Source organism: Pan paniscus, chromosome 2 (genome assembly GCF_029289425.2).
Source record: "Pan paniscus chromosome 2, NHGRI_mPanPan1-v2.0_pri, whole genome shotgun sequence".
Classification (NCBI taxonomy): domain Eukaryota; kingdom Metazoa; phylum Chordata; class Mammalia; order Primates; family Hominidae; genus Pan; species Pan paniscus.
In genome coordinates, this window is record NC_085926.1 from 9,093,165 (window position 1) to 9,117,481 (window position 24,317).

Below are 24,317 nucleotides of genomic sequence, written 5' to 3' on the forward strand. Positions count from 1 at the left end.
GAGGTCCCCACATTCCTCTTGAGGAAGCCGTAGGCTCCTCAAAGCACAGTCTGAAAGTTCCTGCATCATCGCCTCATGTGTTTGTGTCCCCATTTGCTCACCTTCTTGGATTCTAAAACTCATCTCAAGCACAGTTAGATGTTGACTCCAAGCAGGTAACAAAGTCAGCTGTGGACCACACTGTGATGTTATGAAACTATGCCTGGGAGATGGCAATGCAGGCTCACCCCATGACCTCCCATGATCCTCGGAACCGTGCTCCATTTTGCAGATGCAGAGACTGAGACCCAGACAAACTGCCCACCTGCCTGTGGTCCTACAGTCGGTAAGGAGGGGCCTCTGCTGGAGCCTGTGCTGCCTCACTCCAAAACTCACATCTCTGCCTTCAGAAGCCTTCACACTCACACTCCCCCGGCCTTGACTTTGTGCCCTCTGTTCTTGCAGGTAACACGCCCCACAGCGGCAGGTCGTTTGAATCTCTCGTGAATTTTGACAAACTAGACAAGCCCAGGCCCTGCCCCAGATGTACAGAATCAGAAGCTGGGGCTGTGAGTCATTACATCCTGACATGATGACCCACTGTCACTCAGCATAAAACGCAATAAGAAAGGCCTGGGGTCATTCCAGACCTCTGTTTTGCTTCCCTCCAGCTCTGGTGATGAAGACAGAGACCCAATCCCAAAACAGCAGTGAGCCTGGGCAGAACTTACTGTGTAGAGCTCATTGGTCACCTTCAGGAGCTCCTCGTGCATCTGCAGGCCAATCTCCTTGCTCTGGAATGTGGAAGAACAAATGTCAGCGGGGGAGAAGTTTGCTGGCTACATTTACCAATCTCTTTTCAAAAGCGAAAGGTCAGGAATGTTTCGGGTGGGGTCAGAAGGGGTACAGAAATCAGCATAAATTTCATTGATCTACAACAACATAAATTCCTCAACTATGTCCATGAAACAAACCCACAGAGAAAGGTTCCTTGCAGATGGGATTCCCTGGTCATATGAGTTGGAGAACCCTACACATCATTTCCCTACCACAGTGACTCACAGTGACAGTAGCATATTAAAGATGTGGGGAAGACCCATAGAATTTTTCTTTAATTCTACATGTACTAAGCTGGTATGACCAGGGTCTGAGCTCCTTGCACAATCCTCATGAATGGCTAGAGAGTGGGGTTCCATAGAACACACTTTGAGAAACAATGATTTGGCATTCCAATTCCTCTTGAGAGTAAATGATAATTCTCAAGTCCTCCAGGAAAAATCTCAGGTCCTCCAGAATATGAGTCCCCAGCCTCCAGGCCACAGATCAGTCCATGGCCCACTAAGAACCAGGCCACACAGCAGGAGGTGAGTGGTGGGTGAGCGGGCATTACCATCTGAGCTCCTGTCAGATCAGTGGTGGCATTAGATTCTCAGAGGTCCTCGAACCCTGGTGTGAACTGCACATGTGGGGGATCTAGGTTGCACGCTCCTTATGAAAATCTAATGCAGGATGATCTGTCACTGTCTCCCATCACCCCCAGATGAAACCATGTAGTTGCAGGAAAACAAGCTCAGGGCTCAGGGCTCAAACTGATTCTACATTACAGTGAGTTGCATAATTATTTCATTATATATTACAATGCAATAATACATAAATGAAATACACAATAAATATAATGTGCTTCAATCATCCCGAAACCATCGCCCCACCCTGGTCCATGGAAAAATTGTCTTCCACAAAACTGGTCCCTGGTGCAAAAAAGGTTGGGGACCACTGCTCCAGAAGATGTTTCCTGAAGGCTTGTCTTCCTTGACTGAGAATCAGCAGCTGGCACCCACTTGGACATAGCCTTCCTAGCTTTCAAGGACTGGTTACAACAGATGCCCTAACCTTAGTTTGACTCCAAATTTCAGCTCAGCCCTCCCCAGTGCTGGTCCCCTGGTCTGCCTAATCTCGTCTTACCATTGCCTGGATCCTGACACAGTCGCAAGTCCACACTCCCAAGATGTCTCTTCCAATGAGGGACAGGAGCAGTACAGGTTGGCAGAAAGGCCTCTGGGGCACAAGGCAAAAGATCTAGCTTCTCATTTCCACTGTTGGCTGTGTGGCCTTGGAGAATCACTTCCCCCTTTGAGCCTTAGCTACCTCACCTATCAAATAAAAAGCTTAAACTAAAACAATACTTTCCAAAGCATGGTCTGAAGATCACTGCTAGATGCTATGCTAAAAAGGGGGAGCAGGGGCTTCTAAGACTACATGCATTTGAGAAAAAGCTAATTGAACAAAGGTAGACAAGTTTTCTTAATGCAGGACTTCTCAGTGCCTTTCATGTCCTTCCTTGCATGGAGACTTTCTAAGAAGGAGGTATAGTCTGTAGTTTCATTGACCACAGTCCTATTTCCATGAAGTGGCTTTCATGATATTTAAGGACACAATTCAGAAAACAATGAGAAAATTATCTCTAGGTTCCATGCAGCTTGAAGAGTCTAGAATTCTTTGTTATTTTATTTATGATTGTGATTATGATTTTGGTAAATATTCTCTGCTATAATCTGAATGTTTGTGTCTCCCTCAAAATTCCTATTTTGAAATCCTAACCCCCAATGTGATGGTATTAGGAGGTGACGTCTTTGGGAGGTGATTAGGTCATAAGGGCGGAGCCCTCAGGAATGGGATTAGTGCCTGATATGGTTTGAACCTCTGTTCCTGCCAAATCTCATGCTGAAATGTAATTCTCAGCATTGGAGGCAGAGCCTGGTGGGAGATGTTTGTATCATGGGGGTGAATGGCTCAGTGCCATCCCCTTGGTGTATTCTGAAGTGTGTGGCACCTGCACCTCTCACTCTCTCTCTGTTGCTCCCACTCCTGCCATGTGAAATGCCTGCTCTACCCTCACCTTCTACCATGATTGGAAGCTTCCTGAGATCTCACCAGGAGCAGATGCCTGTGCTATGCTTCCTGTACAGCCTGCAGAACTGTGAGCCAATTAAACCTCTTTTCTTTACACATTACCCAGCCTCAGGTATTCCTTTACAGCAATGTAAGAACAGACTAATACAATGCCCTTAAAGAGACCCAAGACAGCTACCTTGCCCCTTCCACCATGTGAAGACACAGCAAGAGGTTGCCCTCTATGAACCAGGAAGCAAGCTCTCACCAGACATCAAATCTGTCAGTGTCTTGCTCTTAGACTTCCCAGCCTCTAGAACTGTGAGAAATACATTTCTGTTGTTTATAAGTCACCCAGTCTATGGTATTTTGTTATAGACACCTAAAAGGACCAACACATTCTCCCTGTTTGCCAAGACCATCGTGTTGAGTTTCTGTATCGAAAATGGGAGCCGTGATCTTGGCTCCCTGAGCAGCTGCAGCCTCCTGCTCTTCCTCCCAGTTCCTTCAGCCTCATAGCTGGACCAGCTGCTAATGGGCAAAGAACAGCCTTCCTCCCACCCTTGCAGAGGTGAGAAGCCTCTGAATCCAGTGGTAGCTCATGAAGGCTTAATATCAGAATGACGCCTTCTCAGGCTCCTTCTCCTCACCCCCCACAGCCCTTTCTCTCAGCTTCCGGGCCTAGCTTGCCAAGAATCATCCCTCTGAAGGTGGTCTCTGCTTGTGCCAGACCCCTTAACAGACAGCAGAAACCTCAGAGGCAATTCCAGAGACCTGTTTACACCTCCGTCCAGCTTCGAGAGGGTGTGGAGAACCTTCTGTGCAGAGCTCACTGGGGACCTTCAACAGTGTCCTGTGATTTCTGTACTGGTGCTCTATGAACCCAATTAGCTATCCCCATTTCCTATTCTCCACGATTCTCTCAAGTGAACAATCAGTGCCTCAGTTTCCCCTGTGGCCCCTCCCCCTGATGTTTCCCCATCACTGCTGACTCCAGATTCTCTGACACTCTCCAGTGGCCTCCTCTTGGTCCTCAAACTCCCCAACACCTTTGACGCCCAAGACCCTATTTCTTATGTGTTTATTTTTATGATCTTTTTACATAGGTAATAAAGGCACATGGTTAAAGAAATTCTAACAGCCAGCAGGTAAAATGGAAAGAATAAGTCTCCCAAGGCTCCTCCTTGTCCAGAGGAAACTGCTACAAAAAATTTCTTCTGATACTTTCCAGAAATAATCTATGAATAAACAAACATACATTTGCATATCATATGTTCTCTCTTAACACAAATGGGAGCATATCATACACACCTTTGCATCTTTTCACTTAACGATACCTCTGAGAAATTTTTCCATCATGTAACTTTTATATCCCCTTTTTTGCACAGCTGCTTGGGATTCCATATACCAGAGACATCATAATTAATTTAGCCAGCTCCTTAGGGATGGATATTTACATTGCCTCCAGCATCTTATTATCTCAAACATTGATGCAGTGAACATCCTTGTGTGCTGTCACTGTGTATATGGGCAGGGACCCCATCCTAGAGGCAGTTCTGCTGGGAAGAGTCCTGTCTTCGGAATTCCCTCCAGCCTTCCCTTCTTGGTCCCTGCTGCAGCTGGCTCCCTCACACGCTCCTGACTCCAGTTCCCACTTCTTGGTGACCAGAAGCCATGTCATCATCTCCCAGTCCTCTCTCCTGGGTTCTGTCCTGCCCAGGAGACCTTCAGCCCAAGCTCAAAGACCTGTATCCTTAGCTGCTGCAAAACAGTATGGTCTAGATGTCCCCTCATCACCCCAAACTCAAATTATCCAAAGGTGAACTGTTCCCCCATCCCTTCAATTTTGGTCAATGCGATAGTATCTCCCTGGGCTTGTCAACTGGATACCTAGGAGTTCTATTTGATACTTTGTTTAATCTCTCTTTCTCAATCCAATCTGTTACTGGGTCCTGCCTGCAAACTGTCCAATTATTTGTTCTGAGTAGCAGGCAAGCTGGCCTCCCCCACCTCCCAATATCCATTCTTGCCCTTCCTACTTCCTAAGAGAGCCATGAATTTGCCCAGGAATTCATTCCTCCAGGAGAGTTCTTCAAGGGAAGCTGGAGGCCATCCCAACTCAAGATGGTGGATTCTGGTATGTGTTATTAGTCCAGAGGTGAGTATGTGACTTAACTGGATGGAAGAGAAAGACTTCTGTGGACAAATGGAAAGTTTTAGCTTTTCTACTGAGTGCTGGCAAAAAAAGAAAAAAGAAAGAAATGCATGTAGCCCAGTTGCTACCAGCAGGCATCTTAGAACCAAAAGAGGAAGCAGACTTAGGATTAATGACCTTCTGGACAATTGATTGGACTGAAAACCCACAGCCTGCCTCCCAGTGAACTTCCACTTCTGTAGCTTTATTGATCAAGTCACTTTCAGCTGGGGTTTTCCGTTACTTGCAGCCAAAAGCATCCTAAGGGATTCAGTCCTATTTTCCACTACCAGTTCCCGTAGCAAGCATATCATCACCACAGACCCAGATTCACTTTGTTAAGAGGCACCTCTTACCAAAATCCTTAGCTCTTGTGTCTTTGAGTTTACAGTCCATTCTGCAGGCCTGTGCCAGTGAAATTTCCTGGAAATGGACTTATCCTATTCCTCCAAAGCCTCCTCATTGTCTACAGAATCAAGCCCCAGTTCCTTAGCTTGAATTTTGAGTCAAGCTAACTTTACACGACTAGCACAGGCCTGTTGGGCAGCAGAGCGGATGACTTTGGGGGCCACAGAGACCTGGTTTGGAGGCAGGGCTTTCAGTCATTCAACCTATTGGCATCTTAGCTTTCCTGACTGTAAAATGAGCACCTTGTTATGTCTTCTCTGCACTTGTAAATGATCTTGTTTGTTTATTTGTTCATTCATTTATCATTTGCTTCCCTTGCTTCAATGTCAGCCCCATGTGGGCAAAGAGACTTTCTCTCTGGCAATGAATGCTCAGGCAGACAGCCCTCAGCTGAGAGCACCCTACAGGGATGGCCTCAGAGGACAAAATGACACCCAGTATACACCTCCTTCTCAGTGTGGTCCTTACCCAAAGACTGATCATTGTGGGGCAGAGAGGTCAGCCTCTTCCTGTCTCAACTCAGACAGCTCTGAGGAGTCATTCCATCTTCAGAACTCCCTGCTTCTACACTGTTGGTGGGAGTGTAAATTAGTTCAACCATTGTGGAAGACAGTGTGGCAATTCCTCAAAGATCTAAAGTGAGAAATACCATTTGACCCAGCAATTCCATTACTGGGTATATACCCAAAGGAATATAAATTGTTCTACTATAAAGACACATGCATGTGTATGTTCATTGCATCACTATTCACAATAGCAAAGACTTGGAATCAACCCAAATACCGATCAATGATAGATTAGAAAAAGAAAATATGGTACATATATACCATGGAATACTATGCAGCCATAAAAAAGAATGAAATCATGTCCTTTACAGATATGAATGAAGCTGGAAGCCATTATACTTAGCAAACTAACACAGTAACAGAAAACCAAATACCACATATTCTTACTTATAAGTGGGAGCTAAATAATGAAAACACATTGATACATACAGGGAAAAACACACACTGGGGCCTATCGGAGGATGGATGGTGGGAGGAGGGAGAGGATCAGGAAATATAACTAATGGATACAAGGCTAAAAACCTAGATGATAAAATAATTGGTATAACAAACTCCCATGACACACGTTTACCTATGTAACAAACCTGTACATCCTGTACATGTACCTCTGAACTGAAAATAAAAATTTTAAAAAAGCTCCCCACCAGGCTGGCTAGGACTTCTAGTAAGGCAGCCTGCATCACAGCTCGACCTTACCCTGCTGCCTCACCTGCCTTCCCAAGTGGCTGATCCAGAGAACACTCCTTCATCATTCCCCTAGAAGCTAAATTCAGATGTCCCAGGGTCTGCTTCCTGGGGGACCCAATCTGCAATATCTTATTTCCCTATTCCTGCATTTCTGCAATGCAACAGAGTCTGCCACAGAGTACATGCTCATTAAATATGTTTGCTTGGCCGGGCATGGTGGCTCGCACCTGTAATCCCAGCATTTTGAGAGACTGAGGCAGGCAGATGACCTGAGCCCAGGATTCTAGACCAGCCTGGGCAACATGGTGAAACCCCGTCTCTATCAAACATACAAAAAATTAGCCAAGTGTGGTGGCACACACCTGTAGTCCCAAGGGAGGCTGAGGTGGGAAGATCATTTAAGCCTGGTAGGTAGGGGTTGCAGAGAGCTGAGATTGTGCCACTGCATTCCAGCCTGGGTGACAGAATGAGACTGTTTAAAAAAAAAAAAAAAATATATATATATATATATGTGTGTGTGTGTATATATGTGGGTGTGTATATGTGTGTGTGTATATATATAGGTACACATATCTACATAAATATACACATATATACACCCACATATACATATATGAAATACATATTATATGTATGTGTATATTATATATGTATACATATATACACACACATCTACACATATACATATAATATGTATTTTATATGTATATATGTATTACATATACATATAATATACATATACATATATGTATAGTACATATGTATACATACTATACACATATGTATATTATGGACAAGGCTAGGAAGTTGCCCAGAGAAGGGAATATAAAATCGAATTTTTTAGTAACTCTTCCCTTAAGAATCTCCCAGTTTGCTGGGGTAGAGTCAAGAACACAATTCTAAGGCAGGAGGCGGAAAGGGCCATACAAGAGTAAATATACATATATGTATATTATGTATACATATGTAACATACATATACATATAAAATACACATTATATGTATATGTGTATATATGTGTGTATATATATTTATATGTGTGTGTGTATATATATGTGTTTGCTGAATGAATCTATGAACGAATGAAGTGACAGTTCCTCTAAGACTTAGTTTCCTTATCTGTAAAAGTGAGATGATGTCATGGGTCTCATGGAGTCCCTGTGAGCATGAAAAGAGATAGCACATATGGCAGCACCTAGCACCATATGAGGCACAGATGAAGTCCCGGAGAAATAGCAGTACAGGCTGAATCAACACCCACGAGATGCCAAGGACAAGGCTAGGAAGTTGCCCAGAGAAGGGAATATAAAATCAAATTTTTTAGTAACTTTTCCCTTAAGAATCTCCCAGTTTGCTGGGGTAGAGTCAAGAACACAATTCTAAGGCAGGAGGCAGAAAGGGCCATACAAGAGTAAAGGATGGTGTGATGTGAGATGAAGTGATGAAGAGGATTAAGGGGATACTTCCAAGGCCTTCTTAGCTTGCATGAATGGCTACAGACAGCCTTCTAGGCAGGAGGCACGGAGACTGGGGATGGTGAAAAGACTGTTTCATGAAGAGAGAAGCTCGGCAACAGGTGAGCAGGAGATAAGCCTGAGACAGAGGTTGGGTCAGATCACAGAGGCGGATAGAGTACAGGCTTCCTTCAGAGCAGGTCTGGGAACTACTGAGGGTTGTTGAGCAGAAGTTTAAGATGACTAGGGCTACGCTTCAGGAAGGCGAAGACACCAGTGAATGGAGGGTGGGATGAATGGGGGGAGCTGGAGATCGGGTTCTTGTATCTCTTCCCCAGGACTGTAAGCCGCCAGAGGGAACCTGCCCAGGCCTCTCTGCTCACCAACTCCCCAGCATCAAGCCCTGGACTGGCCACAGAGTAAATGCTCAGGAAATACTCAATTGCACAGGACTCAAAGGCATTCTTTCTATTTTTGGCTGGGGTTGATTGGGAAGGGAAATATTCTCAACTATGGTTTCAGAAACTACTGAATGAGGAACTCAAACCAAACTTTTCACCAGGAACAGGAAACCCAAACCCTGTGATCTCCAGCGACACCATACCCAGCCCTTAGGAACCTAAGTGATAATGTATTCGCTCTCACTGCCCACATTTTCCACATTACTTTCATGCCTGCAGGGGTCAGGGTGGCAGGCTGCTTCCTTCATGCACAGGGAGTGTGTGGACAGTGGAAACCAGTGACATGGGGCCAAGGAGGGCTCAGCCATGGCAGCTATGGCTCCTCCAGATTGACGGAGCACAGCCCTGTCTTTCACGCTCAAATAAGCCAGTAAAATGAGGCTGACCAATCTCAAGAGCCAGCCATCATGAATGCAGGGAACCCCAGCCCTGCCTGGTTCCTTTGCCTCTTTGCCTGTAGCTAAAGCCGGTTCAGCTCCCTTAGGGCCAGGCATTCTCTGTCCTGTGTATAGGATGTTTAGGAGCATCCCTGGCCTCCACCCGTGAGATGCCAGTAGCATTCCCTACCCCCAACCCCCAGTGTGACAACCAAAATTACCTCCAGACATTGCCAAGTGTTCCCTGGGGGATAAAACTCCCCCTCTCCTGCCCAATTGAGAAATAGTACCTTAGAACAAGGCTTCCAAGTGGCAGCTTCTCTGGCCTGCAGACATGTTTTGTTTGGCCATTCAGTGCTTTCAGAACATCTGGATGCTTTCCCAGTGTTGAAAACTCAGGAAATTTCCTGCACAAGTCCTGATTTTCAGCGTCTCTGGTAATTCTAGAAGATCCAGCAATGCCGAGCCCCCGTTTCAAGTACGGTGGCCCCTTCGGTACGGGCTTGTGCTACTGCTGGTCCAGGTGACCACAGTGCCCAGCTTCTCCCTCCACCCAGCCATGTCCTCCGTACAGCCCACAGATGTATTTTAGTTTATGACCAGACACTGGTGGGGTCTCTCAGGAAAGGGGTGGCCTCTTATCCCTCTGTGGTCCATGTTTCACTAGCTTTGATTCCATTTACACGGGTGTTTATTGACTACCCAGTATATACCAGCCTAAACTAGGCACTAACGACACAAAGCTGAATGAGACACGGTCCCTGCTCTCAAGCCTCCCAAAGTGCTGGGATTACAGGTATGAGCCACGGTGCCTGGCCCCATTTGTTGAATACTATCCAAAGTCACTCCCATGTGTTATCTAATTTAAATATTTACAGGAACTGCTATAAGTATTCCCACTTGACAGATAAGTGGGGTGGGCGGGGGGGGGGGGCTGGAGGCTCAGAATGGCTGAGCAACTTCCCCAAGGTTGCACAGCTAGAAAGTGGCAGAGCCAAGATTCAGCTTTTTGATTGGTCTGACTCCAAAGTTGGCACTCATAGCAACTTACTATAATCTGCTTCCTTAGGACCTAGTTCAAGATGCAGACACACAGTGAAAAAAAGTCATCACAATGCTGTAATGGAGATGAGTCCAGACCACAAGGAAAGTACAAAGGAGGCCCTGCCCTCCAGACACCACCTACCTGTCCAATGCACTTTCTTATCACCTGTGCAGAAATCTGCATCTCTGGGCCTTGCCCCAACTTACAAGCAGCTCTCATCCTCTTTAGCTCACCTGCTCTGCTAGGAATAAACCAGCCATGATGGTCATGTCTTGCTTCTCCCTTCCTCCTTCTACTAACAGAAGATGAGATGTTGGTGGAACAGGCTCCTGTTTGCCTGGCCACACAAGATCATCAGGCAGGGGCAGGGTCTGACCAGGCTCCAGCTCCTTGCCTTCAGTGATCAGATCAGAGACAAACATGTGTTCCAGGCTAAGCCAATGAAGAATCTTCTTTGGGACGTTTCTCATAACCACACTCTCAGATCATTTCTCCCCTGGGGTTGCTAAAGGGGTCTTCAGGAGTCTTGCACTGCCTGCAGTACCAGGCCCACTACGGCAGACAGCCAGAGCCTTTCAGTCCCTAGATCTAGTGGTGCCTAAACAAGATTCACCTCTGGACTTCATCAGTTTACAGGATCCCATACATTTTCATTTTTGCTTATTTGAAAGAATACTAACGTAATCCATGCTTATGTCAGTCTGTAGATACCGAAATGACCACTGAATGAGACAGCCTTCTGAAAACGCTCCACCAAGCATCAGCTTTCAAAGAGTTCCTGCAAAAGGACTAATTTCCCAACAATTAGAGCACACGCACCCTAAAGACTAGATCCCTGACTTTAAAGAGTTTCCCACAATGCCGATTACGAAGACCTGCATACAAAAGGAGCTCTGTAAATGCCTTGTGCAGAGCAGTAGGAAACTAGAGAGAGTAAAGGATGGTCACCTCTTACCCTTATTTCTTTGCAAAAAAAAAAAATCAAGTGAACATTAATTCATGTCAAGATGAAATCAGCTGATGAAGTTCTTGACATACACAGCTCTGAATTAAATTATTTCCTTTGCCATGAAAATCTTGCTCTGTATGATTTGATTTTGTTTTCAATGCAGGGATCATCATGCTTTTTAGGGAAAACTCTCAAAAACCTCACAGTAGGTCCTAAGACTTTATGAGTTACATTTGAAAAGCTCTATTTCTTTTGTTGTTGTTTTTTTTTGAGATGGTGTCTTGCTTTGTCACCCAGGCTGGAGTGCAGTGGTGCAATCTCAGCTCACTGCAACCTCCATCTCTCGGGTTCAAGGGATTCTCCTGCCTCAGCCTCCCAAGTAGCTGGGATTACCGGCATGCACCACCACACCTAGCTAATTTTTGTATTTTTAGTAGAGACAGGTTTTCATCATGTTGGCCAGGTTGGTCTTGAACTCCTGACCTCAGGTGATCCACCCGCCTCAACCTCCCAAAGCGCTGGGATTACAGGCATAAGCCACCATGCCCGGCCTGAAAAGCTCTGTTTTTAAAGGGTGTGTGTATATCTCCCTCAAAATAACTCAAAGATGGGTCATTTCCAGAGCTAATGTCATTCTCTATGCCTAAAAAAAAAAATACCATCTTAAAATGTTGAGTTTTAATTAAGAACAAGACCTCACACACACACATACACACACACATATGCCCTTTCATTTCTCCCAATGAGACCATCCTAAACAATCTTTTAGAAAATTGTAATGCAGGAGTAAGACAGGTGGCCTTTGTTAACTCTCAGTTATCCGTGCTGGGCCTCTCTTCTCCTGTCTCATCAAACCCTGCGTCAGCCAGCCCCCTGTCTCTCTTTTCTCACTCTTTACTTGAGTAGATGTTCTCATGTTGGGTTACTCTTAGGGACATTTCATGATTTTCCTAATTCTGGGATTCAAAAACAACAACAGGAAACAAATACAACAAAACAACAACAACAAAATCCTTTGTCTCTTTCAGTCCTAAATGCCGACAGATCCTACCCACTGCTTCTCCACACTCTGGCTTGTTTTCTCATCAAATCACAAAACTTGAGACCCACAGATGTTCCCTATTTAAATACATGATGTATGTAAGCACGGGCCATCTCCCAAAGTGATTGTGTTTTTATTTCCAAAACAAAGGCTTAAAAGGCATGTCTCAGAGGATCAGGCTTCTCCAGCCTGTGCTGGAAGGTCCACGTACCCCTGAACACAGCAGCTCTAACAGTTAACGGCTCACTCCCATTCCTAGCCAGGACTTTGGTTGCCAATAACCAGGCTATCGGCTCTCCATCCCGGCGCCAACCTCTGCTTTCAAACATCCTCCTTAGCCGGGTTCCTGCCCACCCTCTATCCTGATCCTTGTTATTCTTCCCCTCTGCCTCCCATTTTCTTCCTTTCCCTGCTCCTGAACTCATCCCTGTTCTCTTCCCCTTCCCACACTAATTTATGCCTCCTGTTGCTGAACTCCAAATGTTGTCATCTACTCATTTTTCAAGAATGCAGATTCGAGTCCTTAGGTCTTCCTACTGTTGCCAGGGCTGGTATATCGGACTGCAAAGAAGCAGGAAGGCCCTAGAACCACTTGGACGTTCTTGGCAGTGGTGAGCCTCACTCATGCACACCCGGGAGCCCAGGCATGCACGGAGGCAGTGAGTCTAGCACCGTGGCCAGCATTTCCTTTCCCTGCAATTACTCCCAGCCTTACTTTGGGACCCTGTTTATACTGAAAGCTTCACTTTCAGAACTGCTTTACATAACAGGCCTGAGGAAGTCCAAGGATACCTCGGAATGGTTATGAAAAGTGACCTGACATGGTCAGGGTAGGAGTTTCTGGATCTCTACTGATAATACTAAATATTATTAATAATGGTAATACTTATTAATAATAATTCTTAGTACAATTACTACTAATACTATGTGCTTATAATACATACCATTGTGGATAATAACAATAATAGTTATTGTTTCTTGATTTCTTAGCATGTGCCAAGCACAATGCTAACTGCTTTATGAGACAATACCTCATGTAAGCCTAAGATCAGCCCTTTATTCGAGGCACTATGGTTGAACCTATTTTGAAGATTAGAACACAGAGGCTCAGGAAGGGTGAGTAATTTGCCCAAGGCCATAGAGCTAGTGAATGTGATATTCTCAACCGAGTTGCCTCCACTGGGAAAGTTAGCACTCTAAGCACCTTTAAGGTCTTCTTTCCCTAAACATCTAAAAATAATTCTAAAACATGAAAACCCTTCTGCCTTAGTATAGAAAGCATATTGATATTTACAAGGCTCTGCTTTAATCATCATAAATGTCAGATAACATACAGTGCCCCGTGCCATTTTGCAGAATCTCCTGTCATCTGTTACTCAATCCTGTCCCACCCTGGCTTCCAAGCCGAGGTAGCTGGGGATGGTGTGGAAAGTTGGGCTGAATCTCTGTGGGCCCAGAACATATTCACATACTCAGGAGTAATCTTTCTTGATTGTGTCCCTGATGTCGATGTTTTATATACATATTTTTTTTCTCTCTCTCTCTCTCTCTAAGAGTCACTCACAGATCAGGAACTATGGTTGAGGGTAAGATGAGAGCCTGCATGCATGTCATGGGAAGTGACAGGGCTGTCTTCCTGAAAAGCCAGTATCTATGAAAATCTGAAGCTGCTCAGTTTTGAGAGGCTTTCTCCCTCTCTACATTATCTTCAGGATGACTATGGATGTTGTTAGGCTTATTTGTTGGTTTCAAAACATTATTGATCACTTATTACTGCTGAATCACTGACTTGAGACATCACTTTAACCTCTTTGTCATTTTATAACCTGATCTTCTGTTTCACTTGAATTATTTGTGGACAGGATGTAAATGAGGTTTGCATTGGCATTTCAAAAATGTCTCTACCTATGTATTCAACCATCTATCCACCTCTCCACCCATTTGCCCATCCACTCATATACTCACCCACCCATCCATTTATCCATCCACCCATCTATCCATCAACCTACCCATGCATTCATCCATCCTTTCTTTCATCCATCCATCTACCCATCAACCCACTCATCCACTCATCCATCCATTCATTCATCCATCCATATACCCATCAACCCACTCATCCACTCATCCATCCATTCATCCATCCATCCATCCATCAACCCACTCATCCATTCATCCATCTTTCCTTTCCTTCCTTCCTTCCCATTCCTGTATCAATCTCCCTGATCCAGTCCCCATTATCTTTCACCACTAATATGTATACAAGTGTATATGTATAATAACATGCACCGTCCATCCAAAATCTCTTTTCAAAGCCATTAAACATACCATATCAAATTAATCATCCTTCAACTTGTCTCTGCTCATTTCACCCCCCCATTCAAGAACCTTAAATGGATCTCTAATGTCTAGAAAATAAATCCCAGCTTCTCACTCTGACACCCAAAGGCTTCCTTGACCTGTCTCCAACCTGACTTTCCTTATTTTTACCTTTAATTTCCATTTTCCAACATCTAAAACATGCAGAAAAGGAGACAGAACAATAACAAACACCCAGGAACACATCACTCAAATTAGATAACAAAATTTTGTTATTTTTGCTTCAAAATTATTTTTAGGAAGCAAAATGTTATAGATACACTAGAAATGTTCTTGGTCTCCTTCCTTCCTCCCTCTTTCCTCAATTATAATTCTGACACTGCTGTGTATTCTTACACATTCTACATTTGCATAGCTTTATTTCAGCCAGGTGTCTAACCATATGAACCATATAAACTATTCATCTGTGTTCCAAGTTTTATAAAAATATCATACTGTACCTTACTTTTTTCACCCAACATTAAGTTTTCAAGCTTTATTCACATTGATACTTGTAGATCTAGCTCCTCTTCACTATTGTATAAGATTCCATGGTGCAACTACCCACAACCTATTTAACCATTTCCCTAACGATGGACATTTAGGTTATTTCTCTGTTTCTCTATTAGAAACACCACTGCAGCAAACATTCTCATACAGTTTTGTGTGTGAGCAGATATGCTAGAATATCTTTGGGTTATATTTAGAAGTAAAATTGTTGGGTCAAAAGGTCCATACCCCTTCCAGCACTGTTACTAGATACTGCCTGATTGTTCTCTCAAGCAGCTGGACTTATTTACATGTTTCCTGGGAATGCATGAGGGTCCTGAGGCTCCACATTCTTGCCAGCACTTAGGATTGTTTTACCTACCAACTGGGAGTCAGATTGTATCTCATTTTGTTTTATTTTACCTTTTCCTGATTACCAGTAATTCTGAGCATCTTTTCTTATATCACTGACCATTGAAGTTTCACTTTTTAATTTTTTTTCTTAGGCAGGGTCTTGCTCGGTTGCCCAGGCTGGAGTGCAGTAGTGTAATCATAGCTCACTGCAGCCTCAACCTCCTGGGCTCAGGAGATCCTCCCACCTCAGCCTCCTGAGTAGCTGAGACCACAAGCACACACCACCACACCTGGCTAATTTTTTTAACATTATTATCTGTAGAGCTGGGGTCTCCCTATATTGCCCAGGCTTGTCTTCAACTCCTGGCCTTAAGCAATCCTCCCACCTCAGCCTCCCGAAGTGCTGAGATTACAGGTGTGAGCCGCACCTGTAATCCCAGACCATATCCGGCCTAAATTTCACTTTCTGTGGCTTATCAATTTTTATCACTTACCTGTTTCTACTGGGTTGTTTTTCCTTTTCTTATTAATTTGTAAGAGCTGATTATATATTCTGGGTATTAACCTTTTATTGATTCTGTGTATGCCAAATATCTTCTCCTTGTCTTGGCCACATTTTCTATTTATTTATTGTTGTATGGAAGATTTTTTATTTTTATATATGAAATTAATCAATATTTTCTTTTATGGTTTGTGCTTTCTAATGTTTTCTTTAAGCAGCCTTTTCCTACACCAAGGTTTTAAATATTAAATGTAATCTACATTGTCTTTCAAAAGTCTTGAAGTGTTGCTTTTTACCTTTAGCACCTTAAGCTTTCCAGAATAAATTTCTGTAAACTAAGGTAAAGGCCTTATATTTTTCCATATGAGGAAAGTATATGTTTATGTATATATAAAATTAGCTCTTACAAATAATAAGAAAAGGACAATCAGTTGAATCAGCCCCATTTACTAAGTAGTCATCCTTTTCCCTTTGATCTGTAATGCACCACTGTCGTTTACCAAGTTTCCATTTATGGAGGGCTCTCTTTCTGGGCTCTCTTCTGTCCAATTGATCAGTTTGTCTAGCCCTGCTCTAGTAATGTCTGACTATCACTCCAGAGGAAGCCTTGATATCTGATAAGGCCAATCCTCCAACAAATACCAAAAAATGTATAACCTTGCGAGGTACAGTGGCTCATGCCTATAATTCCAGCACTTTGGGAGGCTGAGATGGGAGGATTGCTTGAGGCCAGGAGTTCAAAACCAGCCTGGGCAACAAAGTGAGACCCTGTCTGTACAAAAACTGGAAAAAAAAAATTGCAGGGTGTGGTGGCATACTCCTGTAGTCCCAGCTACTCAGGAGGCTAAGGCAAGAGGATTTCTTGAGCCCAGGAGTTCGAGGCTGCAGTGAGCTATGATCACACCACTGCACTCCAGCCTGGGCAACAGAGTGAAACCCATCTCAAAAAAACAAACAAACAAAACAAAACACAAAAAACAAAAATAAATCTTTATTGTCTTAATTTTCTTATCATGATCCAATAAATTCAGAAACTAAAAATAAGAAGGCTTTAGAAAAAAACCTTTGAAATTATTTTTTTAAAAACCCAAACCTAATTCTGAATAATTTGTAGTCAAAGAAATCATAATGAAAATTATGAAATATTTATATATGAATGACAATGACAGCATCACTTATCAAAACTTCTGGGATGCAGCTAATTTGTAGCCTCAATGGCATCAATTTTCAATTATTCTCATTTTCTAATGTATGCATTTCAATGACATTTTCTAATTGGATGTGGCTGGCACACAGAAGCATTATTAACTTCTGTATATTAATCTTTAAGCAGCCATCTTGCTGAACTCTCTTCAGCAGCAAGTGTGACTTGCTCTTGGCTTTGATAATACCTTTTATCAGGCGGAGTTCCTATTTATTCCTAATTTGCTAAGAGTTTTTGTCTTAAATGATGAAAAATCAGAAGCATGCCTTTTAAGAGTCAAGGGTGTCACTTCCCTCCACACGGCACTGGATGAAGGTCCTAGCCAAGACAATAAGGCAAGAAAAAGAAATTAGAGGTTATAAAAGAGGAGACAAGACCACCATCATTTAGAACTAATCAGTAAGTGGTTCCTGAGCATATTTTCTTATTTCTGATCCTTTGTTTAACCTGTATGCCCTGAAAAAATTCTTCCTTCATCCCATCTCCAATCTCATTCTCATTAAATTTCTTCTCAAAGTCCAAATAATCATCCTAATAATAGCTAATATATATTATTATATATTATATATAATAGCTAATTATATATTTTTTACATTATTTTGTGTATATATATATATATATACACACACACACACATATATATATATATTAGAGACAGGGTCTCTCTCTATTGTCCAGGCTGGAGTACAGTGGTACAATCTCGGAGCACTGCAGCCCCAAAATCCCAGGCTTAAGCAATCCTCCAGCCTCAGCCTTGCAAGTAGCTTGGACTACAGGCATGAACCACCACACCTGGCTAATTTTTAATTTTTCTGTAGAGATGCGGTATTGCTATGCTGCCCAAGCTGGTCTCAAGATCCTGGCCTCAAGCAATCCTTCCACCTTGGCCTCCCAAAGCTCTGGGGTTACAGATGTGAGCCACCATGCCTGGCCTAATCGCTATAATATTATTTATAGATTGTTTATTGTGTACCAGGTAGACATTTCATATCATTTTTTAGTCCTTACAACAACCTTTTGATGGAGGCTATTATTAGCTCCACTTTGAAAATGACAAAACTGAGAGAGTTTAAGGGATTAGGTGGAGCTCACACAGCAGGAAAGTGGCAAAACAGAGATGAAATCAGAGTCCGGCCCCAGCCTTGGCCACTGCACTAGACTACCCACCTCTTCGTGATCCAGGACCCAGACTTTCCTCCCACTGGCCTCTGCTTTGGTGTGGATTCCGTCTCCCACCTTCCCCAAATCTCTGCACATCTGTTGTGGACGCTGTGACACACCACTCAGATCCCCTTCGGGCCTGGGGAACGTATTCCCCCAGCTGCAGGAAAGTGCTGCCAATGGACTCCCTCAGATGTCAGCTGCTTTGGAACTGCCTTGGCTGCATAGGCATCATCTGCTCAAGCCCACAGCCTCTTTTAGAGGGAGCCCACATCCAATGACTACCCAACAGGAGGGTTTAAAGGCTCAGCCTCCTCGCTGTAGCTCAGGACAACTCTGAAGGGCCATCCCAGCTCCCCAGCATCCTTAAGACTGCACCACAGTCCGACTTCTCGGTTTGCTAACTCCTACTTTCCTCCCTTTTTTTCTGCAGGAGGGAATCCCAAGTATCCTCCCTGATACACCCCTGCACCGAAATACAGTCTCAGAGCTGGCTTCCCAGGGAACCCTGGTGATAGATCCTAATTATTTGAGGCTCGCTTCAAATGCTGCTTCCCCCACCTCTAACCTTACCCAAACCTCCCCATCCCAGGTTAGAAGTTCTCCCTCTGAACAAACTTCTGTGGTGATAACCATCCCTCTCTGCTGTATCTGAATGAGTTACCGCGTCACACCTGTCTCTGCTTTCAGACTGCACTGGAAGCCCCTTGAGGGAGAGGAGGACATTGTGTCTGAGTCGTTTATCTAACTACTTCACTTTTTTTTAATTAATTTTTTTGAGACATGGTCTCACTCTGTCACCCAGTGCAATGCAGTGATCACAGCTCACAGCAGCTTCAACTTCCTGGACTCAAATGATCCTCCTGCCTCAACCTCCCGAGTAGCTGGGACCACAGGCAAATGCCACCACGCCTGGATAATTTACTTTTTGTAGAGACAGGGTGTCCCTGTTTTCCAGGCTGGTCTCAAACATCTGAGCTCAAGCGATCCTCCCCCTCAACCTCCCAAAGTGCTGGGATCACAGGTGTGAGCCACTGCACCTGACTCTATCTTCTTTGGCACTTGCCTTTACCACTGAGTATGGGCTCTGGGATTGGACACATCTGGATTCAAACCCTAACCTCACCTTTCTTGGCATCAGTTTCCTCATCTGTAAAATGGGATAATGGCAGCATCTTCATCTTAGGTTTGAAGAGTTAAATGTGTATAGAATGCTTAGCCCAGAGCCTGGCACACTGCAGGCATTTGCTCACTGTTTGTTATCTATAATTATTGTTTACCTACTGTCATGCTAGTGCTAATATATGTTTATTAAATGAGTTGGGAGTGCCTGATGATGACCGGCTTAGCAGGCTCTACTGGCAGAGTGACCGTTCGCGACTTCATCTCCCTGGGAGACGGTGGAGATTGGCTGAAGGCGCCTCATCCCTTGGCAGGGTGCCCACTCTGCTCTCTCCCTCCTCCTTCCCCATGCAGGCCTCATAGCTGGACCCTCCAGCATGCAAACCCTCACTCCACTCTCTCATGCAACCAAAAAATAAAAAATAAACTTGGCTTTGAATCCAAGGCCAGTGGGTGCTTTTGATCTCGGTTACAAAGCAAGGCAATTATTGAACACAAAAAGCCCTGATTTATTTATAAAATGCGATGGACATCTTCGAGGCGGGAACGAGAAAACTCACTCAAGACCAAGTCCTTGTTGCCACACAGTGAATGGCTGCTTTCAAACACAAGCCCCCCACACGGCCTCGCTTCTCTGCAAAGAGTCTTTCCTCATTAGCGCTTCCTTCCAACACCACAGCTTCCAACCATCCAATTCACATCACGGCCGGGGCAAGTAATTAAATTCCACAGGCATCAGAGCATAGAATAATGGATGGCTATTGTTAAGGAAGCTGAAGAAAACAGAATGAGGCTGGAAATGGAATGGGCTTCAATACCCAGTTTCAGAAACGGTTAGCGGGGAGCAGGAGAGCAAGTGGGATGCAGACTGACCCTCCCACCTGGTGCAGCACATGGGGTAGTGGCTTTAGTCCTGGAGCTGGAGGTGAAAACCTGAGTTTGGAGCCAGACTCTGCATTTGCCAAACATGAGCCTCAGTTTCCTCATCTGTGAAACGAGGAGGTTGGACTAGGAGTCATTCTCTATGTATGGTCCCCAGACCAGATGCATCAGTATCACCTGGGAATATGCTAGAAATGCAGGTTCTCAGGCCCCACCTTAAACCTACTGAATCAGAAACTGTGGGACTGGGGCCCAGCAGTCTGCATTTAATAAAGCCTCCAGGTGATCCTGATGCATGCTAGATTTTAAGAACCGCAGTGAGGTAATGTTTAAAGACAAGGCCAAATACTCAAATGCACAAAGGGCCAGAGAGGCAAAATCAAGGAGCCAAGTAAGGTAAAATACGCCAGCAGGGTCAGTGGAGTGGCAGAGACAGCGTGCCTAGGCTGACGGGGCTGGCAGCCACTCAGCTACCGCTAGCTGATGCCACGTGTGAGTCCACGTGGGGCTGGTATAGTCAAAGCTTCTGATTTTGCAAGAGAAACACAAAATCGTGATTTTAGGAGAAATCTTTAAATGTTTAAATGTCAACTTAATCTTTCTTAACATAGTAAGGGCCAAGAAGATTATACGTCAGAGCCAAACTCAGTTGTGCACTGCCATTTTTCAGCCTCTGTTCTGAGTTTTTTCCTTCGACCTCCATCACAATAAACTCTACCCACTGGCTCTTACCTTTCTCCAGACCCTGAACTCCCAACCTCCTTTCCCCATTCAGCAGGCTCTTATTCATCCGTCAACACCCAACTCCAGGGGCACTCCCACTGTGATTTTATTCTCAACTCTTTGCCCCACTTTCCACCTCTCACTAAGAAGACAGAGAAGAAGCAAACAGGAGGCCAAAGAATTGACACACAGAAGGTGACACCGAGGAGGAAGACATGGAGAAGTTACAAAACAGCCTTTTCCCACAGAGGAGGAATTAGGACCTCTTGGCAGTTACCCTCCTGCTGCTTGAAAAATCACTCAAATAAGGACACCGATCCCATTTGACCAGAATCTAACAAAATGAAGTTTTAGAAGGGTAAATATGAAGAAACACAAAAGCAGAAGTCAAAGGCTGGATTAAAAAACAATTGGTACAAAAATACAAGGGACTTTTTGCTGACTGAGAGTTCACTGTGTCAATCATGTGGTAAAACAATCATCAAAGAGGCAAACACCATCATGGGTCTTACGAGAAATAAACTGTCTGGACAGCCCTGCTCCGCCCTGAGCTGCTCAGACCTTCCTAGAGTATTCCGACTGGTTCTGAATAGTAACTTCTGTAGGTCAGAGAAGACCTGAAGCATGGCCCAGGCAGGGCGACTGATATGGGGACAGAAACACAAAGCCAAATTCCAGAAGGACGATGGAAGGAACCTGGGACATCTGCCCATAGGCAGGAAGGACCAGTGGATGGTCACGATTTCTGCCTTCAAGCAACTGACAGGTTTCCATGTGGGTTTGATCTGTTTGGCCCTCTAGGGATGATCAGGACCTGTGACTGAAAACACTACAAGATTCCATTTCGGCATTCGGGAGAATTTTCTATTGATCACGGATGTCCCCACATGGAATGAGCTATCGTGAGAGGTAAGGTGCATTCTTTATTGAGGGACATCTAGCAGAGGCGTACAGCTGCTGCAGAGGATGATAAAAGGGCTGGAAAAGAGAGTCCAGTGGCCATCTCCTGTTTTATTTCTCCCTTCTTCTTGTAAAGGCACCCCTACTTTTCTTGGGGAACCACCCCTCACCCATTCTCAGTCCCATGGGTCAGGTGGAACTGAGTGTGCATCTGGCTTCAGGGATGGGTATGTGTCCCGGCCTGGCGAGGCAGAGCCCTGCAGCGCCCCAGCCACAGACGCAGCACCCGGTGTGCTCACATGACCCGTGCTGGACCAATCACAGACCAATATATCCCATTCTGGGAAAAGGGACTTGAAGCAGAGAGGATGTAAGTCTGGAGATGCCAGGGGCCCTCTGGTTATCACACGGCCAGCGGGTGGGGCTGACTATAAAAGAGCCCCTCGCCTCCCCACAAAAAAAGGGAAACAGAGAAAACTGGAGCAGAGTTGCAGAAAGAGTTGCAGAAAGACAGAGTTCTAGTAACATCCTTTGTTCCTCTGAAGTCCCCCATGCCCGACGCCAGGCTTATAACTAGTAAGGTCCCTTTTTCTCTTACAGAGGGGCAAGCTGCATTTCTGCTGTCGGCCACCATAAGAGTCCTGATCACTAAAGATGGCCTCCTGGATCTCATTCAGTTTAATTTTGCTAGGGCTGATCCACATCTCACACTTAAAGCAAGGGCCACGTGCAGGGGCTTCTGGAATTTGAAGTGCTGCCTCTAGTCATAAGAACAGACTCCACTGCAAAAGGGGAAATGGAGAATCATGAAAAGGTAAGTTATTAAGTCAAACCACCTCCCGCATCAGTGAGAAGCTGGCAGGCAGGGCAGCTGCCCAGGCCCAAGCCAGAAGATAGGCACAGGACAGACACCTGGCCTAGAAGCCGCTCCCATCTCCCGCAGCCTCACTGCCAGACTGTGGCTTGGTAGAGCCCTAGGACCCCAGCTCAGACATGGGGAGTGGTTTCTATTCTTAGGGATCACTGGCAAGCTACCACTTAATAAGCACCTACTGGATACCAGGCCTGGGCTGGACACTTGGCTCACCTCTGCATATTAAAGCGGCCCCCTGTGAAGTTGGCATTGTTACCAGCTCCATTTCCCAGATGACAAAACTGAGACTCAGAGAGACTTGCCCAGGGTGCAGTGATAGGCAGTTCTGAGACAAACTCCAAAAGCCCAGCCACTCTGCCTCCTGCTGGTAATGACAAGGGGCCCAAAGCAACCAAGTCTGGGTTCTCCTTGCAGCCTCCCAACGCTTTACTTCCTCACCTGTAAAATGAGGTGAGTGAGGATCCCCAGTCCGACCAGAGAGCAGCCTCCATAGTTGCTTTGAGGTCTGCGGGAACTATTATTATGTAAAGAGTGCCGGCCTCCGTTCCGAAATTAGGTATAACTGATGCAACACAAAGGGGCCGTGCTGTGCAAAGTCAGCCAGCCAGGCTCCGTCCGCGCCTCTCTCCAAAGCCCCTGTGGGCTGGGTTGTTTCCTTTGTTCCACAGGCACAGGCCTGGTAACAAGGCAGCCAGGAGCTCAGCTGTAGACAGTTTTTTCATTATTTTCCACCCTGTTAACCTCCATCACAAGTCAGGCTGCTGTCAGCCTAAATGAGAACTGAAAAGATTTATCTCACTTGTCCCAGGGCTCAGCTCAGGAAAAAGACCCTTCATTTCCTAAAGGCCTTGATGACCCTTTCTCTGTGAGTCACTCCCACCAAGGAAAAAAGATGTGACAGCAGCAGCAGGCGGGGGCTGGGAATGGGACCAACAGTCCAAACTTGCAGACGTCTGGATCACTTCAGTTTGGCTTTGCAAAGCACTGTGTAATTTTTTTTTTCTTTGCACCGTATTTACCTTCCTAATTATGTTTGCTTATGCAATATGAAACTTAGCCCACATTTCATAAACACAACCCCAGAAGGAGACCAGAAGCATATTGTGTGGCAGGAGAAAATTAGCCTGCGATTACACTTTTGCTATAGAAGTAATCCTCAAAGTGGACAATCCAAACACAGACCATGGAGAGATGATTATATTTTCAATCAACTTGTCCCCTTCTTTGTGCTTCTAGCAATCTCAGATCACCAAACCCCTGAAACTGGCACCTGGCAAGAAGAGATGAGCTAGATTCTTTTGGTAATAACAGTCTCTTAAATTCGCATAACAATAGTCAGCTTTCATGAGCACCTACTAAGTGCCAGGTGATGCTCTCCACGCTGTACACAGGAACGACAAGCCTATTAATCCTTCCATCTGCCCATGGGTATTTATCTCTTTCCCCATTTCACAAATGAGGAAACTGAGGCACAGAGCATTGAAGTAACAAGCCCGAAGATACACAGCTAATAAATGATGGAACCAGGATTATGAACCCAAGAATTTAAGAATTCTGGACCCAGAGGCCACATCCCAAACCACTTTGCAATAATGCCACTCTCCCCGCACACCATTTGTTTAACGCTCACCCTCCTGGGAAGTAGCTGATCTTAACCCTGCAGGATAGACAAAGAGGATGAGTTTCACAGAGGCTAAATA

At 44.8% G+C, this 24,317-nt stretch overlaps 1 protein-coding gene across 6 annotated transcripts in view; it reads right to left on the reverse strand.

The window, feature by feature from the left end:
* SRGAP3 (SLIT-ROBO Rho GTPase activating protein 3) overlaps nucleotides 1-24,317 on the reverse strand; it is a 380,154-nt gene that overhangs the window by 98,604 nt on the left and 257,233 nt on the right. For all 6 annotated transcript variants that reach the window (XM_034955696.2, XM_034955697.2, XM_034955698.3 and 3 more), the window contains one exon: nucleotides 711-773. In XM_034955696.2, coding sequence (XP_034811587.1) covers nucleotides 711-773 — 63 coding nt within the window. The remainder of the gene's footprint in view (nucleotides 1-710; nucleotides 774-24,317) is intronic.